Here is a 23471-nt window from a genome sequence, read left to right on the forward strand (position 1 = left end):
TAAGTTCTGTGGTTACTCACCTCAAGCCTCATGAAACTTGTAAAACTGGTATTTATGTTGATTTCAGCTAAAAAATACCACTTTGTAATATTGTGTTGGTCTTCTATAAAATTTGATGTAGCGGCACAAGACAGCCATATGCCATACTACAAATATTTTTGAATGACCCTTTTTATTTTACAATGATATCTCTATTTAAAATACAGAAGTGCAGACGGTCAAGGAATAGAAGTTACCCTCCCATCGCTCTAGAAATGCCACAGATTTCAGGAGGGAAACATCCTGTAGTACAGATTTCTTTTGCCTTTGGTTATAAGATACATTCACTCTGACGTAAAAGATAAATGCTGATAATGATTAACATCAAACTGGAAAATGGGGGCATTTCAAATAACCTGACAGTTTAGCCTCTGTGTCAGTGACATGCTTGAAAGGAGAGAAATATACTGTAACCTAGATTTCAAAGGTCACAGTAATACTGTCCCAAGCATTTTTAAAGCTATGATTTATGTGCCAGTATATTAGCAATATGGATGGTTTCAAGGTTTGGTCTGTTCTGCTGATTATAGTTTACAGCCTGTGCCAAAGATGTATGCTGTGCGGTATTTCAACACATATTGAAATAGGTAAGGTACATACAAAATATGCATTTTAGCATAATATTTTAAATTGCTTGCAAAGGGAAATGAATACAGGATTGGATAGAAAATTGGATCACTGGAAAGTGAAGGACAGTGATCATGCAAATTCCATCTTTCTTAGACTAAATAGCAGATATGAATGTCTGAGTATATATCCTGTCTGGAACTTGTGCTGTAGCACTAGTTTGCCTGTTTATTTTTATGTTAGGTGTTTAAATCAATGTGAATTCTTCTATCTTCTAAAATGTGTGCGTCATGAAATTGGAATGTTTGTATTCGTGTCTATGGATCTTATACAAAAATGGTCTGGTTTTCAGAAAGAAGAGAAGAATAGCCTAATGCTTAACTTCACCAATACTATCATCTTTCTGATCACTGAATATGGGATATTTAAATTAGAAGTGATTTTCTAGGAAATAATTTATGGCTTATCTATATTTCTAAATGTTCTTTGTTGCTACATGGGTGTCTTAATTATCTCAGCTTTCTCCTTTCGAATTGTTTTTAATAATATTGTACATTTTCAAAGCACTATATATTAACTTCTTTGTAAAATAGGTAGTGAAGTATGATGCTGAATTTGTCATATAAGATTAAAAGTGCCAAAGTCTCTGTTGTACTTTTATTTCTGGTAGGTAGATATCCAGTTAAGCTAATGCCAAATAACATTATGCAACACAGAAGCAAGGAGAGATGGGGAAAACTGGGGTGGAGGGCAGGGGAAGAGGAATCAGAAATATTTTTGTTTGAATTTTTAAATAAATTCATTTTATTATTGCTTTCTGTAAATATTCTACCAAATGAGTTTACTGCAAGAATATTAATGGAAACAGTGAATTTTAAGTGAATGTTGCAGAGTGTTTACTCACAACAAATTTTAAATTCATAATTGGTGAGTACTTGCACCAGAAATCGTGACTCTTAGTATTCATCTTAACCAAAAAGGGAATAAAAACATAGCATGTGGCCTTTGGCCAATCAAACTTCTCAAATGTCAAATATTGAATATTTGCAACTGTGAACAAGTTAGAATAAGATTATGCACAGAATTTATTCAGGGCCACGTTGGGCCCTCTTCTTGTGAGTAGTACTGTAGGCCTGGATTCTGCAAAGACATATGCAGATGCTTAACTTTATACACCGTGAGTAGTCCCATTGAAATTAATAGGACAACTCCATAGTGCATAAAGTTAAGTAGGTGCATACGTCTTTGCAGGATTTAGGCTTAAGGTGCTTACTGTGAATAAGGGTGGCAGAATCTGGTCCTCTGTCAGTAACTTGAAATAACACAAATGAGATAATTCCAAACTGCTTGCAGAAAATTCAGAGACAAAATTGACAGATTTATTCCAAATTTAATCTGTTCATTCTAATCAAGGACAAAATTGATATATTTTCCAAATTAAAAAAGGCTACATTTATTTAATCCAGTGGTTCCCAAACTTGTTCCGCCGCTTGTGCAGGGAAAGCCCCTGGCGGGCCAGGCCAGTTTGTTTACTTGCCATGTCCGCAGATTCGGCTGATCGTGACTCCCAGTGGCCGCGGTTCACTGCTCCAGGCCAATGGGGGCTGCTGGAAGCGGCAGCCAGTACGTCCCTTGGCCTGTGCTGCTTCCAGCAGCCCCCATTGGCCTGGAGCAGCGAATCGCAGCCACTGGGAGCCACGATCGGCCAAACCTGCGGATGCGGCAGGTAAACAAACCGGCCCAGTCCGCCAGGGGCTTTCTCTGCCCAAGCGGCAGAACAAGTTTGGGAACCACTGATTTAACCTATTGATCATGATTACCTGAATAATGTTCCTTATAATTTGCTATTGGGTCACAATTTTTAACCATATTTTAGTTATTTGTCTGAAAATACCACTCGTTGGACTCTACTTGCACTCTACTTGCTATGGCCATACAAAAAGATTTGAATGGACAAACATATACATCTGAGTGGAGCTCCATTGAAGTCCATTCCTGAGGCTCTACCATTTTAAAGATCTGTCTGCGTAGATCAACTTGCAGAATCAATATATTTGATTAATATTGTGTATGGAGGAATAGAGGAAATAAATTGCCAATCCAAGAATTCTAGGCACTGGAAATTATATCCCTTCTCTGTTTAAAAAGTTCTGTATAGAACTACGAAGTTGGAAAGGCCTATTAAGTCATCTTGTCTATTCCCTTGCTGATGTGGGATTGTTCCTTAAATTGTCTGTGCGTGCTTTGTATAATATAGTTTTCAATGGTCCAAGTTACATTAATAGTCAAAATGAAACCAGTATTGATAGCAAGAATTGAATAGCTGCTGGGTTTGCAGTTTAACCCAATCCTTTTACAGAGAGAATATGTGTAAATAAATTGTCTCCAGGGACTGTCACATTAACACAAGTCAAATGTAATCAAAGTTTGAACAATATTTCACTTTAAAAGAGTGATGTCCATTTATTTTATTCTGTAGTGTGAAGCTTGTCTAGTAAGTACTGCTTGGCAATATGCGTGCCTAACCGATCAATGAGTAAACACTGTTTTTACTTTGCTGACTGCAGATTTTTGTTTTTCATGCATGGTAAAAATTAATCAAGTAGTTAAACATTAACAATGGGTCACAGGTTATATCTGATTCAATACCTTAGGGGAACAAAGAAACTTAAATGCTATGTCTATAATAAGAATTAATTAAAATTACAAGGCTACTTGGAATATAAGTTTGAAAGTAATTCTATCTAGTGGTACCTAGAATTTTGTGGAACACACTGTATCTGAGCTGTGTGAATGAGCATTTCATTTCTTAATTGTGATAGTCTGGGCTAGGATGTAAGGAGACCCTTTGTTGTGTTACAGTACTAGGCTGGCCAATGCAGCTTGTGATTTCTCTGAATGGGAGAGTCAAGGAGAACAAGGTCTCAGTCTGTGTCCAAAAGCATCAAAGAAACATCGTCTTTGCATTTATTAAAACCGAGTGACGTCTATTTGCTATGAGGAAGAACATGTCATTTACCACATGGGAAATGTCAAGAGGAGTGATGTGCTGTACGCCAATGTCACTTGTGTTATAAGTACTCTTAAATTCATTCTAGCACCTACATTTTGACAGTACTTCTAACTAAAGATGGGCCTAGCCACAGTACTTTTAAGTCAGTTTTTAATATTATATGTTTTTCAGCACATCGAGCTCTGGAATTTTTCAGTAAACATGAAGGGAATGTTAACTATAGAAAGGTAAGGAAGCATATTACTGCTTAATTGCGTATATGTTGTGACAATTTCCTCTGCCCTCTTTTTGTCTATTTGTCAATCTTCAGACAGTGAATTCTTCAGATTCACGCCTTTTCTGTGTGGAAAGTGCTTTGCCTATGCTGCATGCAACCAGAAATAAATATATAATAACTACCATTAGGTATATACTGTGTAGTTGTACAGAATTTTTTCTACTTGTATTCTTACCAACTATCTTAAATTAATTTGTATTCCTCTTGAGGTAGATGTCTGGAGGAATTAATCAATGACTCTTGGAATGGAGATTTAACAACAAAAACAAGTAACAAACAAGAGTCAAGTTTGTGTTTCATCAGCCACATGTAATATCACTTCAGATGACAGAAAAGGTTTGTGTAATTAGAGCCCACTTCTACAATCTTACAAGAGCCAGAAAAGCACTTTAAGCATATGCTTCTCTTTAAGTATGTCTGAGTAATTGCATTGAATGTGTGCATACAAACTTGTATATACATTAAAAGCTTTGTTATCTTGCATGTTGGGGAAATGGGGGGTGCCGGTAAATCAAAAATTCCAGTTAACTAAGAGTTATACTTACCAATGGAATATCAATTTTCAAAGAATTAGAATACAATAAAATGAATAAAGTAGAAAATAGTAAACAGGTACTTACCAATCGTGCAGTAGTACTGCACTGCAGAGTGGTTGGTTTCTTGAAGCACTTAGGTGTATTCAGGTACAGTTTTCTATACAGTAGGTTATCTTAAGACACTACATATCACTATGGCCAGCACATGGCATACGCCCAGATCACTAAAAATACACTTAATACTGAAACTGTACTGAACATAATTTTATCTTTCTTTGATGATTCAGAAGGCACTTCAGGATCTTGCAGTGCCTTGGGGTCAGCATTATCAACATCAATTATCATTGTATATGTAGAAGGTGTAGGAGATTGGGCTGAATCTGTAATGACCCTATGACACACTCTGGAAGCTGCTTTTTTTTAATGGTTTCAGAGTAGCAGCCGTGTTAGTCTGTATCCACAAAAAGAAAAGGAGTACTTGTGGCACCTTAGAGACTAACAAATTTATTTGAGCGTAAGCTTTTGTGAGCTAGAGCTCACTTCCTCGGATTCATGCAGTGGAAAATACAGTGGGGAGATTTTATATACACAGAGATGGGTGTTACCATACACACTGTATCGAGAGTGATCAGGTAAGGTGAGCTATTACCAGCAGGAGAGGAAAAAAACCTTTTGTAGGGATAATCAAGGTGGGCCATTTCCAGCAGTTGACAAGAACGTGTGAGGGAGGGGAGGGGGGGAGAAATAAACATGGGGAAATAGTTTTACTTTGTGTAATGACACATCCACTCCCAGTCTTTATTCAAGCCTAATGTAAGGGTGTCCACTTTGCAAATTAATTCCAAATTCAGCAGTCTCTCGTTGGAGTCTTTTTCTGAAGTTTTTTTGTTGAAGAATTGCAACTTTTAGGTCTGTAATCAAGTGACCAAAGAGATTGAAGTGTTCTCCGACTGGTTTTTGAATGATATCAGCTTGCTTACTTATCTTCTGCCTCTTTTGCATAAAAGTAGAGTGCAGAATGTGCAATTGCATAACTTCCTGGGCAGTACACTAGTCCCAGTTACTAGACTGAATATTTGTATTGGGAGATACCAGTAATGCTGGTTAATAGAGCTTTCTGGTTGCTAAAAGTGCTGGATAACACAGTTTTTACTGTAGTGTGTTTAAAGTGCTTTTGGTATCCTTCAATGCAATATAAATTTTATTATTTATATTTAGGCCTGTCAAGCGATTAAAAAAATTAATCGTGCGATTAATTGCACGGTTAAACAATAATAGAATACCATTTATTTAAATATTTTTGGATGTTTTCTACATTTTCAAATATATTGATTTCAGTTACAACACAGAATACAAAGTGTACAGTGCTTGCTTTATATTTATTTTTATTACAAATATTTGCACTGTAAAAAAACAGAACCACAAAAAAGAAAATCAACCTGCTGGTGGCATCTGACTCAGATGATGAAAATGAACATATGTCGGTGCGCGCTGCTTTGGATCGTTATGGAGCAAAACCCATCATCAGCATGGACACATGTCCCCTGGAATGGTGATGGAAGCATGAAGTGACATATGAATCTTTAGTGCATCTGGCACATAAATATCTTGTGATGCCGGCTACAACAGTGCCATGCAAATGCTTGTTCTCACTTTCAGATGACATTGTAAACAAGAAGAGGCAGCATTATCGCCTGCAAATTGTAACCAAACTTGTTTTTCTGAGTGATTGGCTGAACAAGAAGTGGGACTGAGTGAACTTGCAAGTTCTAAAGTTTTACATTGTATTTGTTTTTGAGTGCAGTTATGTAACAAAAAAATTCTACATCTGTAAGTTGCACTTTCACAATGAAGAGATTGCACTACAGTACTTTTATGAGGTGAATTGAAAAATACTGTTTCTTTTATCATTTTTACGGTGCAAATATTTGTAATCAAAAATACAAATATAAAGTGAGCACTGTACATGTTGTATTCTGTGTTGTAATAGAAATCAATATATTTGAAAATGTAGAAAAACATCCAAAATATTTAATAAATTTCCATTGGTATTCTATTGTTTAACAGTGCGATTAATCGTGATTAATTTTTTTTAAGCGCAATTAATTTTTTTGAGTTAGTCGTGTGAGTTAACTGTGATTAATCGACAGTCCTATTTATATTATTTGGTGTTTTCTCAGAGTACTGGTTTTACTTAAGTGTCTGTCCAATATTTTATTTTTTGTTATATAATGTAAATATTTTTGTTTCTTGTTTTGTGTGTTTGTTTTTGAAATCACTACAATATAAACTAGTTAGTTTAGACTCTCTTTTTTTTCTGCCCCATCTCTAATCTTGCAAACTGAAGTAATGTATTTGACTATTAGTTTTACTTTGGCAATATCTTGCTGAAGTGTAAATGTTGTCTTTGACTCATTGCACCTTAAATATTCAGAATAACCTTTTTCTGTTGTCGTTAATTGTATTCTGATTTCTTGTTCCCTCATCCTTTCCTCTCACAGTTGTTACTAAACCACCAGGATGCATTTCAGGCTGGGAGCCTTTATCCTGATGCCTTTTATCCTGTTATCTGCAGGAATGGTAAGAAGAGGGTTTATTATAGTGGAGCTGTAGTTAAGGATAAGAACAATTTCTGTTTAAAGATACTCTTCTAAATGCTCTAAAATCTGCATGGTTCCTCGGATTGCTTTGAAATTTCGTGGCTTCCTGGAGCTCTGGGTAGGGATAGTAATCCACATTTGGGGTTATTTGAGCAAGGGGTTCCTGAGACACAATCCTCTGAAAGAATCAGCTCTTAAGGTTCATAGATTCTACTAGCTTTTTGGGCATGCCTGGCTTCTAAAGTTCTACTGGCATAATGGGACACAAAAGGGATGAGCTGGAAATGGTGGCAGAGGTGGGGGGAGAGACACTGTAGCGAGGCGCACACTGGGCCTCTCTGGTTTTGGCCCCCTGTTGCCCTCTCCAATCAGTCAGGAACACCTCGCTTGATGCAACACCAGTGTTCTTTATTTACAGTTGTTTTCCCGCCACTGCTTTCCACCTATGTATGGGTTTCGCAGCCAACTTTGCCAAGTGCAGGCCTGGCCAGCAACAGACCAGAAAGCTCCCAGTTACCTCTGTGCCTGGTCTTTTTCTTCCCTCCTTCCTCTGGCTTCCTTGCAGCCTTAATAACCCGGGCTAATGAGGCTGGCAGGTGCTGCCCATTACCAGGCAGACACAGGGCTATCCAGCCAGCTCCAATCCATTCCCCTTGATTGGGGTTGCAGTGGCAGGGGCTGATTAAGTGCTTCTCACTCAGCACCCTGTCACAGACACATGTCAGTTTGCTCTTAAGTTAGGTCTACACATTACTTCAGTAAAACTTACGTTGCTCAGGAGAGGGTGAATAATCCACACCCCTGAGCAACATAAGTTATACTGACCTAAGCAGCAGAGTGGACAGTGCTATGCCAGCTGGAGAGCTTCTCCTGCTGACATAGCTGCCACCTCTCACAGAGGCGGAGTTAAGCCGACAGGAGAGCTTTGTCCCATTGACTTGGAGTGTCTTCACCAGAAGCGCTACAGTGGCGCAGCTGCAGTGTAGACATAGCTTATCTCATAACTGTTTGGGGGCCTATTTGAAATCAATTTGAATCTTAATCCTTTTTTTTTGGAGAACAAAAGTCCATATAAAAAAATTACTACTACAACTGGCATTATTGGTACCAATAGCTACATCTTCCCATGCTTCCAATTCATCTCCCCTTAAAAGTGAAAGGAAAATAGTTGGCAGTGAAATCATCCAGGAGACCCTGTCGATTTTGTTAGCATTTATACAAAAATATCATGTTCTTTTCATCCATCTTCTTTCCGGATTCTAGAAAATCTATTTGCTCTCTTCCTCCCCCAGTACAAGAGTTGCACTTGGATAGAATTCAAAGTTACGCTACTAGGCACTGTAAAATGAACTCCCAGAGCATTACATAGGCACACAGAATTTGCTCTCCTGGCTCACTATCAGGTGAGACCAGATCTGAATTGTCCAAGTCCAAGCGAGGCCAGAGATTGATACTTCAGACAAAGACCTAATCTCCCCACACAAACCGATAATATACCTAATCAGTTTTGCAATCATGTACACAGAGATGATGACCATTTCCTTCCAGACCCCTGTGGAAGTCAGCTCATGCCCTGAAGCATGGGATTTTGATTTGCCTGGATTCCCCACTAGCTTGTATTACCATAAAATTGAGTGCATTCATTTGGCCACCAGCCGCTCTCTTCACTCTGCTAGACTTCTCCCCTTAAGGTGTAATATCCTTTTCTATATCTCACTTACTCAAAATCCATGAGGACAGAGAGGGGTTTGGAATAAGGCTTCCACATGTTTCCATCAAAAATATGGCTGGTAAATGTAGTATCTGTTTTGACAATATAAAATATGCACAAATGCTTTTCAGTGATTCTTGGTACAATAAAATGTTTCAAAAGTAACATTCTTTCAATGTGCAATTGAGCAGAAATCCAACATGTGGAGCAGTTCAAATCAAGGTATAATTTTGTCTTTTGATGTTGCAGGAATATTCCATCATGTTTCTGAAGACACTCACTGGGCACCATTTCTCAACACAAGTATCCATTACATCAGGAAGAAGTATCCTCAGCCTTGGGAGGAGGTAGGAAAACCCCTTGAATTTGCATGGGCTTCTTAAAGCCTCTACCAACCATCTTTTTCACCTAAACAATACTGCCAACTTCAAGAGATCAAAAATCATGAGTTGGACCCTACAAAATCACAAGATTAAAAAAAAATTATGTTTTTTAGGTCGGTCTCTTGATATTTGAACTCCCCTGCCGATCACCAGGGTGTGTGCATGTGACAATTAGTGTTGCCCACTTTCCGACATGTGGTTTGGGCCCCTCACCCCCACATCTGCTTTTCTCCTGCCCAGCAATTAATCCTGTTCCCCAATCCCCCATCAGTTCTGTCATCACCACCCCATCAGTTCACCCTCCCAGCACTCACCCCCACCTGCTCAGAACCCACCATCAATACAGCCCCATCAGCCCTCCAGCTGCCTCCAGGTGATGGTTCAGCTCTCCCAGCCTCACCTCTGCTCCTTTTAGGATTCTTTGCCCTCCCAAGGCCTGGCGAGGCTGCAATGGGGTACCTTCTCCCACTTCCCAGGCTGTCAGTCGGAGCCCAGTTGCCCGGGGCTGACAGCGATTTCAAAGTAAAATTAAGTCTCACTCATGATCTTGAGATAGAACTCTCAGATATCAGTGTGACTGGGGTCCCAGTGGGGGCCAGCTGAGGTCACTCAATTAGGGTGAACTGAAAAGAATGCGGCAGATAATCCCCAAAGTTGGGGGATATTTTTAATAATTAGATTTACCAAACCAGCATAAAACAGCTTCTTTATGATGACCTGACTGGTTGCCCAGATACCAACAACACAGTTCCCTTAAAGTAACCCAGCCGCAGGCCTCCATCCAGGTACCTAAGTCAAATATGATGAAGATCTCTGAAAATCTTATTTCATCATATAAAAGAAAAGGTTCTACCAATCCCAAAGGATCAGAAACATTACCTCCAAGTTAATGAATATTCCAGATCTTACCCAAATACACGCTACAGCCAATTCTTATTCACTAAACTAAAATTTATTTAAAAAGAAAAGGGAGCGAGTATGGTTAAAAGATCAATATACATAGACATGAGTTCAATTCTTGAGGTTCAGATACATAGCAGAGATGGTGAGCTTTGTAGTTGCAAAGAGTTCCTTTAAAATTTAGCTCATAGGTTATAGTCCAATGTCATATCATATTCAGGGTGTACCATCTTAACTGGGATCTCATCTTGCAACTCAAACTTCCCTGGATGAAGCTTAAGCAGACCTGAGATAAAAAGGATCAGGACCCAAGGAACTTTTATATAATTTCAGGTCTTCTTTGACAAGTTGGAGCCCCTTGGGGAGCAACAGGTAATCAGGTCTTTGAAGTGGGTCCATCATCGGTACTTAGCTATACGAATTAACATAAAACAATCCCCTGTTCCTCCACCATTCACCAATGATTTGCTATACATTTCAAAGAGGGATGAATACAGAGCTATCCCATGTTTACACTTCATTTAAATGTTAGGATGTTCTTTTGATCTTTGAATTGTCAGAATATGGCATAGACAGGGACTGTTTGTTACATTGTTGACCACTGCCCATACATATGTAAATACACAAAAACACAAACATTATCTCCCCACATGTCTTTAAGGGTTGAATTTGAGTCATTTATTTTGCAGGATGTTTAATCCTTTCTGGCCATGGGTCACAGTCAGGGTTGTTGTTTTTTTCCAGCCACAGCTGGATCATATCCTTGGGGGTCATATCCTAGCTCCTGCCCCCTGGAGAGTTTACCAGTTTTGTAAAATTTTGCCAGTCTTTGCTCAGGAGAATCCAGTAATTGCAATAGCAATTCAAGGCATTTTATAGATCAGCTCTGAAGTGCATTCCCAAACCTCCCAGGTTTAGGAATGCAAAGAGCTTGTGCAGAGGCTGCCTGCATTTTCCCTGGCTCTGAACAGTACTATTCATGTGGACTATTTAACTTTCATGAGCTGTAAAGTTGTTGAGAGGAAAAATGTATCAGTTCCATATTTTAAAAAAATCTCTAAAAGTGATCATGGTTTAGGGAAGACCACCGACTCTTGAAGAAACTCAACCAACACTGCTGAGGAATGAGTTCACAAATAACTTCTCTACTTTTTGCCAATGAAAGCTTGAAATAAATTTCTAATTAGACACAAGGTGGGACTTCATATCATATTGTATTAGAAGTGGATATGTCTATTCCTAAGTGACAAAGGAATTCCTCTGAAATTATTCAGTGCTTTATTCCTCTACCTTTATGTTGAGTAGTGCTTTCCCAGGTACTCCACTGCCTTGTCCATGAGACTACTAGCATAAGTATGGTTAAGTGGGCTCAGTCTTGAAGGATGTCATCGTGCTGAATATTCTGTCCCTGTTCCAGCATAGCACTGGTATGCCTAACTCAAAGCAGATGAGTAGGCCTACTGACATCAGTAAAGTCAAGCATGTAACTCTGTAGACTTGGACCTAATGCAGTACTTAATGTTAGGAATATAACTAAATGCCTTGCAGGATCAGGAACAAAGACCCCGATCTTTGAAGGTATTTAGGCTACTAACTTCCAGTGAAATCAATGGGAGTTAGGCACCTAAATACCTTTGAGGTTCTGGGCCAGAGTTCTCGGCACCTTGCAATATAGAGCCCTTAGAGAGAAATGGTTGCTGAATTGTATATTTATTTGATGCACTGAGCAGATGAAATGCTAATAACTTTTTTTAAAGATAGTGGGGCTGTAGTAAAGTGATTGGACATTACTACGTACATATTATTGTTGTTTAGGCTACAGAGAAACTGGTGGCTTTCCTGTTTGGAATTGCCTCACATATGGTGGCAGATGTGAGCTGGCATAGCTTGGGCATTGATCAAGGATTTCTAAGGACCATGGGAGAAGTAAGTGTACATCATTTTTGTTGGTTAATCATATCTGTAGATATTGGTATTGGTAACTTGTATTTACAAATAGGCTTTTAACCCCGGGGGGAAAATCTAGGTCTCTGACCTTGGAAAGACTTATGTGCACATGCTTAACTTGACACACTGATATGAAAAAAGAAAAGGAGTACTTGTGGCATCTTAGAGACTAACCAATTTATTTGAGCATGAGCTTTCGTGAGCTACAGCTCACTTCATTGGATGCATACCGTGGAAACTGCAGCAGACTTTATATACACACAGAGAATATGAAACAATACCTCCTCCCACCCCACTGTCCTGCTGGTAATAGTGGGGTAACAGTGGGGTGGGAGGAGGTATTGTTTCATATTCTCTGTGTGTATATAAAGTCTGCTGCAGTTTCCACGGTATGCATCCGATGAAGTGAGCTGTAGCTCACGAAAGCTCATGCTCAAATAAATTGGTTAGTCTCTAAGGTGCCACAAGTACTCCTTTTCTTTTTGCGAATACAGACTAACACGGCTGTTACTCTGAAAACTGATATGAAAAACATTTTTCAGGACAAAGTTGGCTAAATTTTGGGCGTATCAACTTTAGTGTCACTTTACTTGTCCTTTTCTGTTTGTACTGAAGGATGAGCAAAATTGGCTTATTGTAATTGGTTTTATACATGAAATATTCTTTTTTTAATTTTTCCCCAGATTGATTTTCATGGCTCATACTCAGATGCTCATCGTACTGGTGATTTTGGTAATTTTTATTTTGACTGATATGAACCAATGAGGTCCCAGTCCCTCTGTGAATACCTAGTCTAGTGCATAGTCAAATTGTGGGGATGATTCTGCCACCTGTATGCTGATCTGATGGTGTACAGGAATCAGAAATGAGCCACAAGGACCCTGTCCTGTCTCCTTTCCATCATCCCGCAAGCCCTGGTGTAGGACCCATGTGGATGGTGGCTGGAAATAGGAAGGGTGATTGCCAAACTGTTCAGCATTATGTAGATTCTGGGCTGCAATGCAGGTGTTGTTGTAAATTAAGGAAGTGCCACTTCTCCCTCCCCATCCCTGCCTATGTCATTTTGGCTCCCTTTGGCAACAGATTCTGGATGGCAAGATTCTGCATAAAATCTCCTTTGCCCTCCCACCCTGGGGCTGCAGCTGCTGTGCATCTCTCAGAAGACATGCTGCAGAACCTGGCCATTCCTACTTAAAGCCAAAATGTGAGCAGGAGAACTTTAAAGTTAAACTGAGTCACTGCTCTGAGTTTAAATATGATAATGCTTTTATCATGTTCTGGAAATGCAGAATGCTTATCCTCTCTCTTCCTTGCAAGTATACCAGCAACATATTCCAAGTCAGAAATATTTACATACCTAAAATGGAACTCTACCGTATTAACACACACAGGAGCCACATGGAGTACTGCCAACGCCCAGTGATAGACACCATTTTAAAAAAGAAATTGATGTTGTGTGCTAATATAGTAAAACTGATTTTTTTTCCCCTCTCTCTAAATGTAGGAGGTGACGTATTAAGCCAATTTGAGCTTGATTTTAGTTACCTGAAAGCAGCCTGGTAAGAGCAATGTGCTTAAGCTGTCAATGTTTTGAAGAAATACTCTCATTAATTTTTGCTGCATGCATAACACATAGTGTAGATGATAATTTCAGGATGTTCTAATAAAGTAATATTTATTTGTATTATTGTAGCACCAAGAGGCCCCAACTAAGATCAGAAAGTCATTGTGCTAGGCACAGTACACACACAGGGTAAGAGAGAGTCCCTGCCCTGAAGAGCAGACAACGGGGAGGGAGAAAGGAAGTAGCAGTATCCCCAGTTTACACATGAGAAAACTGACACACAGAGATGAGGATATTCACACTGGTCACGCAGGAAACCAACAACTAAAAAAATTAGTTTTAAAAATAGTTTGCTGGAAAGTCCTAGCCGTTCTTTATAAAACTCAATGGCAATATCTTTATATGGGATACCTCTGTTTAGCTTAGCTATGTTTTGGTGTTTTTATGCAAATTCTTACTAGTTTTTTTTAGAAATAAAGATGTGTGGTTGTCAGTATTTAAATATTTTTCATTGTGTAATGAATTATAAAGTAGTCCCTATTGGTTATTTTATGTCCCATAAATTGAACATCACTAAGAGAAGATTTGAAATTAACATCAAACGGACACTTGCTTCAATTAAACCTCGACATTGTGAATCAAGAGTAATACATCATCATCAGGTGCATTTAAAAACAGTTTTAGACATTTTCTTGTAACTTACAATTTTCAGGTACAGTATTCTTATTTAACAATTACATTGAAACATTGATTATGTCTTATTTTGTGTGACATAGGGTGAAGTTCATCCCAGTGCAGAAGGTCCTTGTCACTGTTTAAGCCCTGTCATAGGTCTGTGCTGAAGGTGGGGTAGGAACAATTGTGCTCGCTCTGAATAGGCTGATCTTAGCAGGGCGAGGGATAGGCTGGGGACAGGCCAGAGGAGAGGACACAGTCCAAGACTAGGCAGATCTACTAGCCAAGAATCCCATGGAGGGAGTTATATAAAATGAATCGTGTTTTATTGGATTAAATGGGAAATATTAGTTATAACACCTCAGTATTGTTTTTTAGGTATGTACCAGTCAAAGACCTGCTAGCTATCTATAAGGAATATTATGGCCAAGAAGTAATAACCGAAGGCACAATTATTGACTGTACTTACCTGCAGTTTCTCGAATTGTAAGTCACTGAGTTGTGAACTTCTTATTTCACAAAACATATGGGGAAAAATTATAATAACTCTCATAGTAAATCACTGAACCTGCATCTCTATGTTAGAGATTAACCAAACTCAAACTTCTCTCTCAGACACCCTTGAACTTTGGGGAAATTTGGAATGAAGGTTTGGATCTGTATCTAAGTTTCACAGTTGTTACATTTTATAAATGAATATGACGTATATGATGAATACAATAGTTAGGCTGTATGTCTTAACAACATAAACCGGCCTGTGTTGCGAGGTAACAGCAATGTTTTGAAGCATGGCCATGTTGTAGCACTTCAGCAGTAAAACTGATCTTCTTCAATGAAGAGTGCAATATAGATGTGTAGCTATAGCTAGCTCTCTTGCCCACAGACATTTACACCAATGCAGACACTTCCAGAATACTACAGGTCTGAAGGATAGGAAGTGAAGTTGTTCCTCTTAGTTAAGAGAACCTGAAATGCGGTAATGACTACTTTAGAATATTTTGAGTCTCCTAGCTATGTTCATTAATTCAATTATTTACTAATTGGCTATGTCTACATTACCCAACAGTGGTGGCTACATATAGGGTATATATAGCTACATGCCACAGTGAAAAGCAAGCTGCATCCACGATGCCGTGTGTAGCTGCATGTGTCAGCGAAAGGCTCTGGCAGTGGAGAAAGGCTTCAGCAGCTCCCCCAGTGCCAGAGACTTTCGCTGCAACGAGTAAAGGCTCTGGCAGGAAAAGGCAATCGGGAAAGAATGAGCCTTCTGCTGCTGAGACACTGCCCACTCCCCACTGCCTACCTCCACCAGAGCCTTTCCCCACGGATAGTCTTTTCCTGGAGCGGGGAATGGCGTTAGCTGTGGGGAGGCAGTGGGACAGTACACTGCTAAAAATAGCAGTGTAGTTGGGGAGGCAATGCTTTGGCAAGTAGAGAGCCATGTGTACGTGGGTACCTACCCACAGGCTTCAGGTATGTCTTTACTTTATTGGCCTAAGGAGTGCCTCACACTCTACACTGCTATTTATACCTGCGCTGCAGGGAGTGTAGGTGTACCTGTCGTTGTGCTGAGTTGTAGAGCAGTGTAGAAAGCACAAATATTAAGAAATACCATCAAGATCACAATCTCTGATGTCACAGATCTTATGATGATATAGTAACAAACAAGGAAATCTCTCAAAGTTACCATCCTTAAAGTTGGATAAATACTGGGTTATTATATAGGGGTCCACAAAGGCTTTGAAATGGGGGTATTTTCATATTATTTGTTAATGAAACACATGTATCTGAAGATTATTTATTTTTGCAGGCATGGAGAAATGCTTGCTGTTGCCAAGGTAACTTATTTTTTTTTCTTGTTAACAACTAGGTACCTATTAATGTTAAGATACACTGAACCATTTCACTAATTATACTGTGTTTTGTTTCATAGCTTTTCCCATCGTATGCTAGCAAATCTCCATTTTTGGTGGAGAGGTTCCATGAGTATTTCCTTGGAGGACTGGATGACATGGCATTCTGGTCAAATAATATTTTTCAGCTAGCAAGCCACATGTTAGAAAATGGGACCAGGTGAGATGTTGTTTTATGTGTTAGGATGCACCTCTTATGAGACTACAGTAAAGTCAGATAAATTACCTTTGCTGTATTCAAGTTATGAAGTCTGTTTACTTGTTCTCAAGGAAGCAGGCCCAGTTCCAGAATTGGAGCCTAAAACTGAAGAACTTACTTAATTAGAATTCAATGAGACTTAGGGCCCAATCCAACTCCCAGTGAAATCAGAAGATTCTCGTTGAGTTCAGAGAGAGTTAAAATGAACCCTAATTGTCTAAGAGTTGCAAGTTCAGGCTCGTATTTAGCTGGTATTATTTTCATAGAAAACTTTATCACTATAATACCACTTACACAAATATTTCACCTTTGCCCAGATAGGTTCACAATCCTTCCTGTGGAGAGCAGATCTCAGACAATTATACTGTTTGTCTAGATGAATAATGTTACTGCATGAAAAATTGGAAAAAGCAAATCCTATAATCTGTTGTGTTACATGCTTGAAAAATGTCACTTTAATTAAAAACACTTTACCTTACTAGGATTAGCCGGTTATTAGTGCCAAAGTTGTTAAGTTGTTACATAATCACACATGAATTCTTATGGATTCTAAATAATTCATCAACAACTTAAAAAAATACAAAAGGAATTTCTAAGGAATATAACAATGCCCTAATTTTGAATAAGCAGCGGCTATTGAGGGAGATGACCTCACTTCCCAGAGGAGGAATCTCTATGGATGAAAGTTCTATTTAGTTTAACTTCCATTAGAATATATAAAAAACTGTGTGTTTTCAATATTTCTTCAGTGGCTGCTTCATACCTGAGAACCCTCTATTTATAGAGTGCAATGGGGAGCACAAGAACAGCAACATGTAAGTATAATCCTGAAAGCTGCAAAGATTTACCTCTGAAAGAAGATACGTCCATTTGTGTGGAAATCCAATTACATGGGTAACCTATCAAGGTCCCTCACTTCTCCTTTTTGGAAAAACTCTACTCCAGGGGAGAAATTTCTTCATGTATGAAGAGAGATACTTGTTTGATCTTTCCTTTGGGTGAAACTTAGGCCCTCCCCAACCCAAATAAATTTGCTTTGTATAGGGAAACTTTGTAAGAGATGGGAAGGGCTTCATCTTGTTGCCAGTGGATAGGGTATGGAGTAAGCACTCTGCCTCTCGGGACTGCTGTTCCAGCACCTGGATTGGAGTAGGAGTGCAACATCTGCACACCCACGCATGAGGTCTGGTGGCTCACTGGCAATACACCTGTCTCTCACACAGCTAACATCAAAAAGCCCTACTATGTTGGTCTACGTGCATATGGAGTCCAGCTCTGTAGGACACAGGGTGTGTAGTCACCTGCACATCCATTCCACAGCTAACTTCCTGCTTGTGTTGTGTATGGCCTCTGTACTACTGGTGAATTCTCATTGAACTGAAACTGCAATGAGTCAAACCTAAGAACATCAGAGACACGGGAGTTAGTCAAACTTTGATCATAAGAATTCAGATCATTCCACTAAAATCTACACTCTAAGGGGTATATTTTTATTCCAAGAATTCATAATTAATCCTGAGAATTACATTCAGGATAAATAACATATTTAGTTTAGATAACAAAAAGATTCAGAGTTTTCTCAGCCTGTATATCTGAAGCTTTCGTATGTAATTCAGTTCAGTTTGCATCTAACTGGTACCGAGGCAATGGAGTGGGGTGGGGCAGCATAGAGAAATGGGTCACAGAGAGCTAACATGTAGGGGGGGTGGGAGAGAAAAAGCAAATTGATAGAGATGGAGAAGAGAATCAGCAAATAGAAGTAGCGAGAGAAAGAGAGAAAGCAAGATGGCAGAGGAGTAGGAGTTTCCTCTGAGGGCTGTGTTTCCCATTTGTACCTAAACCTCTTCACCCTCACTAGTAAACAAACAACTAATGCCCCATGCACAAACTGAAAAAGACTGGGGATTTTTGCTTGACAGGTAGATATGGGTATAAATCTCACATTTTGGGGAAGCCTGGAGGTGTGAGAGCTGCGCTACCTTTATCTTACCACTTTGTTATTTTGGATTTCAAGTTAGAAGAGATTAGCTTTTTATTTTATTTTATTTCCCCCTGTCTGCTTCCAGTGTTAGTCAGGGGAGACAATTAAATCTTCTGTAACCCTAACTTGCATTCCTTGCAACTCAAATGACTTCAACGGAGTATAAATTGGAGCAGGATTTGGTCTAATGTGTGTATGGCAATGGATTTACTAGCCTGAGGAAAGGCAAGTAGAGTATTTTAGAAATATACTCTAGTAATAACTTTCACAAATCATTTATTTGCTTGCCTGTGTATTACTGCTATCAAGATCACTAATAACTCATAAAAGAATTTGCATGCTTCTGGCTTTAAAAGAAAAGAATTTCAATACCCAGGTTCAAGTGACTAGTGTACAATATCTCAATTCAAATCCATTTGTAGACAACATGGTTTGAATGTTGTTCTTACACATTTATAGTGAACCAGTAAAAATAATACTGATGATGAGGGGAAAACACCTAATGATGCTGATGTAATAGGTAATATCCAAGGACTAGATTCTCAGCTGGTGTTAACTGGCATCGTTCTACTAACATCAATAGAGTTAAACTGATGTAACTCAGTAGTGAACCTGGTTCTAAGATCTTTTTACTATAAATATTGGGTAAACGGCCACCTGAATGGCATATGGCATGATCTTCAGCTTTTCTCATTCTATAATCATGGCATAAAATCTTCAGTCCAGTCATTAAATTGCATTTAATGGGTTTATCTTGTTAATTGTCCCTTCAGCAACATTTCTAATTATTACTGCCTCTTTATCTCAACAGAATTATACAGTCCAAAAAGGAACAGCACAAGAGTGTGACTTCTTCACTCACACAAACAACTGAAAAGAATATAAATTATACGGAGAAAGGAGTTTATTTCAATATGCAATCCTGGGCAACAGTAAGTCTGTTTAGATCAATAGTGCAGGGGGAGATAGATGGGCCATGCAAAATTTGGATCTGCTATCAATTGTTTTAGTTCCTCAGTCTGGTACATTGCAGGAGGGAAGAGAGTCTCCAGATGGGGATGATAGCATTTTACACATTGGAACAGTGGTTATGTTGTTGTATATAATGATATTACAGTATGTCTTTAATATTCATGCTTCATAGCAGCAGCTGGTTGCCCGCACGGGTCAAGAAGGAATCCTACTCTTAGTGCTGTTGTGAATTCTTTCCTAGTTGTGCTTTGGATTTCTTAGGGTTCTGCCTCTTTCTGAAGCAGCACTAAGGGCCTGATCCAAAGTCCACTAAGTCATACTTCTGGGTGAATTTTGTGACACTGTGCGTGTGCAGAATTCATGTCCCTGGCACATTTCTTTGCTTCCCCACAGAAAAATGACTTCTGATGGGGAAGCAAAGGGAAGCTGCAAGAGCAGTCACATGCCCCTCCCCAGCAGTGCAGGCAGGTTGGTTCAGGTGCCCAGAGCAGCTGGCTGAGACATAAATCACCTCTGGGGGCGGGGAGAGGAAGGCGCTTGGCAGTCATGCATGTGAGAGGAAAAGAGAGAGAGACACACACTCTATCCTTCTTACTCTCTATTGCAGCGTGCTCAGCATGTAGGGACAGGGCTTCGGGGTGTTTCTGAGGAAGTAGGCATGGGGAAGGCTCTGTCCCCTCAGGCAGAGCAGAATGTAGCAGCCTGCCTGCTTAGTGAATTGTCCCATTGCCTTTATGAATTCCCCTCATGAATATAAAACAGGTGTAAAAGTTTTAAGGCTCCTTTACTTTGCCAGAGTGGTATAAAGGACAGAATGGCTGTATAAATGCTTATGGTGCTTTAGTGATTAAAACAGGTCTACATTTTTGGACTGAAAAAATTTCCTGTCAAAATGTGCTCCATGAACTGTTTGCTACTGACCTTTCTGGAGATGGTCAGTAGCCAATATAAATTGTGAGTTTGATTCCACAGCCCTCACTTGCTCTTCAGTTACCTATAATGTAACCCCGAGCGCATGGCTGCGTATATTTGCTGACTAATAACTAGAAATAAAGGATCAAACCTAGCTACCTTACTATTAGGCAAGGGGTTTTGGGTATTTCCTCCAATGTTCCTCACTTCCATTCTCCATCTGTTGTATTGTAGTTTAAATAAATTACTGAAATAACTGAAACCAGAGTGATTATATTGTGTTATTTTGACAAATAAAATATGCAGAATTTTAAAATAGTGTGTGCAGAATTTTTAATTTTTTGGCACAGAATTCCCCCAGGAGTAACTGAGATCAATGTAAAGACTCCCACTGACCTACATGGCACTTGGATCAGGTCCTTATTTGTTCAGAGTTCCTATTGGTAATGAAAATACACTGTGGATGTTTGTGGATGTTGTATTATTATTCCCATATTTCTTAAATTTTTACTTTTCTTTCAGAAGTCCCTCCACTTTATTAATGGTGCTTTTGCAAAGAATGTCAGGAGAGCATTTGCAGTCATGCATCAGCAATCCTCTAACCACGTCTCCAAGCCCACAGCCTCATACTTCCTGAAATCATCCTATGCCAGGCTTGGATGGTTGGTGCAGATTTCTCTCTCCTTTCTCCTTCCCCTCTCTCTTCATTTGTGAATATTTTAAGCAGCAGCAAAAGTATTAAGTCTTTATTCCTTGAAGAGATTTTAAAGATACAGTTATGGGCCATATTAACCAGGATGCAAATGCTTGCAGCTGCAGAACAACTTACTTTAGCTTGGCATTGCTATGAGGTATTGAGATATGGAGTCTTTTTGACTTTGGGGCACTGGTTTACTGCTGACCACATCCATATTGGTTGAAAGTCATGATCAAAGTTTGATCCAAAGCAAAACCCTGGTTCCAGATAACCCCAGTGCTTGGGAATGTTCAGATCTATATCAAAACTTTGTAGCTAGCCCCTATCTAATGAACAAGACCAAAACTCAAAATCTGATTATGTACAAACTTTGGGAAAGCTTGGATCCAGATTTGGGTCTGGATCTGAACAACATGGTTTGGGACCATCATTACCATCTGATGACCATTTAATAGCCTGTGTGACATGAATGGGTTATCTCAGTTGACACTATTCTTGGTAGCATTTTTAGTAGAGAAACCAAGGACTGAATCAGCATGGAGAATGATACCTACCCTCTCTCCTCTCCAGAAGAGGATCCATCCTGATTATGACAGACATGCAATGGGGAAGAGAGATGGAGGAAGCTTGCATTGCTGCTAGTCTTGCTGTATCTGCTCTGGGATAAAAACTGGAGACTTCAGTCTCCAGGGCTGTTAATCTTGCACCCTTCACCAGTATTAAATTAATTTACTAAATAAATGCTAGTTTGTTCTTTCTCTGTCAACCTCTGTGAGCTCCATCAAGTAACTGAGGCTCACCAAACCAAGTCTAATGAACAGATCAGAAATTGAGGCACAAATCATGGCGAATGTGAGCAGCACTCTGTCATGCTTCTTTGTTTCTGTCTTAGACACTGCTTGGTGGCTGCCAAATGCTACAATTCAGTAAATAAGAACACTTTCTGATGGCAATCCATGCAGATCACAGCCGTGTTAATAGAAGCTGCACCTCAGAGGCTCTAGTCAGTTTAGTTCAACAGAATAGGTCTGAGATTCAATAAGTTTAAATCACTTGGAAAATGGCTTTACAGACTTGTAGGACTACGAGATGGTGAAAGTGACCAGTTAGCTTTGAAATGTGAATGTTTACATTTGCTGAACCAATGTGGTAATTGATGCTATGCTTTTTGTTTTCTCCTTTGATGTACAGGGCAATGACCTCAGGTGACTTAAACAAAGATGGTTATGAGGATCTCGTGGTTGGAGCACCAGGATACAGCAGATTGGGCCATGTTCAGATAGGACGGGTGTACATAGTTTACAGTAATCGGTCAGGTTTGCCTCCAGTAAACATGGATCTAGACAAGGAAGCGGATCAAGTGCTGGAGGGTTGTCAGGTGGGGAATCAAGTCAGATATTTGTCATTTAAAACAATTTGCCTTAATTTTTTTATTAAAAGGTTAGTGCCCTTTATCCTTCCCTTGACTGATCAGTGGTGCTGTTAATTTTTTTCTCACAAAGAGCTGTCATCGTTTCTGAAATGTCTCTCCTGTAAATCAGGATGTTATGTGCATTTAAAGAAAAACAATCCCTGTTATTATAAAAGGTCCTTGTGGCTGAATTAAAGATGTTCTATTTATTCTTCTCTCCACCAGGCAAATTAACACTAAAACAAACTGGGACCCTTAACTGACACCGAGGTGGTGTCTATCCATGCCATGGGATCTATACTTAGCTACCAGGCCACTACATAGTTGGGCTGAAAACTGCCCTTTGCTTCTTTTTGAATACACGAGGGCTATTTATCTTACTTATTTTATAGTGCCTCTGACTATAGTAGCTATAATACTGCTTAGGCATTGCTTGGAGGAGCTGGGAACCCCGCAACTTATGAATTTGAGTCTTGAGAGCTCAGTACCTATTTCCACTGGGCTTGGGGAGGATGCGGCGCACATTGTGCTATACATGTTTAGGAATCTCCAACCTACCTATTGGAGGTGCTCTTTGTGGATTCACAGCTCCTCCAGATACAAAACAGAACAGGAAGCCACATAAATTACTCAGGTTTCAGAGTAGCAGCCGTGTTAGTCTGTATCCGCAAAAAGAAAAGGAGGACTTGTGGCACCTTAGAGACTAACACATTTATTTGAGCATAAGGTTTTGTGAGCTACAGCTCACTTCATCGGATGCATTCAGTGGAAAATACAGTGGGGAGATTTATATACACAGAGAATATGAAACAATGGGTGTTACCATACACACTGTAAGGGGGTATTGCCAATTTAGAGAAGGACCGGGAAATCATACAGGAAGATTTGGATGACCTTGTAAACTGGAGTAATAGTAATAGGATGAAATTTAATAGTGAGAAGTGTAAGGTTATGCATTTAGGGATTAATAACAAGAATTTTAGTTATAAGCTGGGGATGCATCAATTAGAAGTAACGGAGGAGGAGAAGGACCTTGAAGTATTGGTTGATCATAGGATGACTATGAGCTGGCAATGTGATATGGCCATGAAAAAAGCTAATGCGGTCTTGGGATGCATCAGGCGAGGTATTTCCAGTAGAAATAAGGAGGTTTTAGTACTGTTATACAAGGCAC

The 23471-nt window shown here is 39.3% G+C and overlaps 1 protein-coding gene across 3 annotated transcripts in view; it reads left to right on the forward strand.

Annotated features, from left to right (window-relative positions):
* The first annotated feature begins 383 nt into the window (after nt 1–383).
* The window catches only part of GPLD1 (glycosylphosphatidylinositol specific phospholipase D1), a 41116-nt gene continuing 18028 nt past the window's right edge, over nt 384–23471 (forward strand). Inside the window, exons 1-16 of one of the 3 annotated variants that reach the window (XM_075125352.1) lie at nt 541–626; nt 3469–3657; nt 3791–3846; nt 4110–4232; nt 6934–7012; nt 8993–9090; nt 11842–11952; nt 12657–12705; nt 13478–13532; nt 14591–14698; nt 16023–16050; nt 16146–16285; nt 17074–17139; nt 19117–19237; nt 20712–20851; nt 22078–22264. In XM_075125352.1, the coding sequence (XP_074981453.1) occupies nt 4221–4232; nt 6934–7012; nt 8993–9090; nt 11842–11952; nt 12657–12705; nt 13478–13532; nt 14591–14698; nt 16023–16050; nt 16146–16285; nt 17074–17139; nt 19117–19237; nt 20712–20851; nt 22078–22264 (1194 nt within the window). In that variant the 5' untranslated portion in view covers nt 541–626; nt 3469–3657; nt 3791–3846; nt 4110–4220. Of the gene's footprint in view, nt 627–3468; nt 3658–3790; nt 3847–4109; nt 4233–6933; nt 7013–8992; nt 9091–11841; nt 11953–12656; nt 12706–13477; nt 13533–14590; nt 14699–16022; nt 16051–16145; nt 16286–17073; nt 17140–19116; nt 19238–20711; nt 20852–22077; nt 22265–23471 lie in introns of all 3 variants that reach the window. The other 2 variants (XM_075125351.1, XM_048840000.2) reach the window with 2 other exon arrangements.

The sequence above is a fragment of the Caretta caretta genome, chromosome 2, assembly GCF_965140235.1.
Source record: "Caretta caretta isolate rCarCar2 chromosome 2, rCarCar1.hap1, whole genome shotgun sequence".
In the NCBI taxonomy this organism is placed as follows: domain Eukaryota; kingdom Metazoa; phylum Chordata; order Testudines; family Cheloniidae; genus Caretta; species Caretta caretta.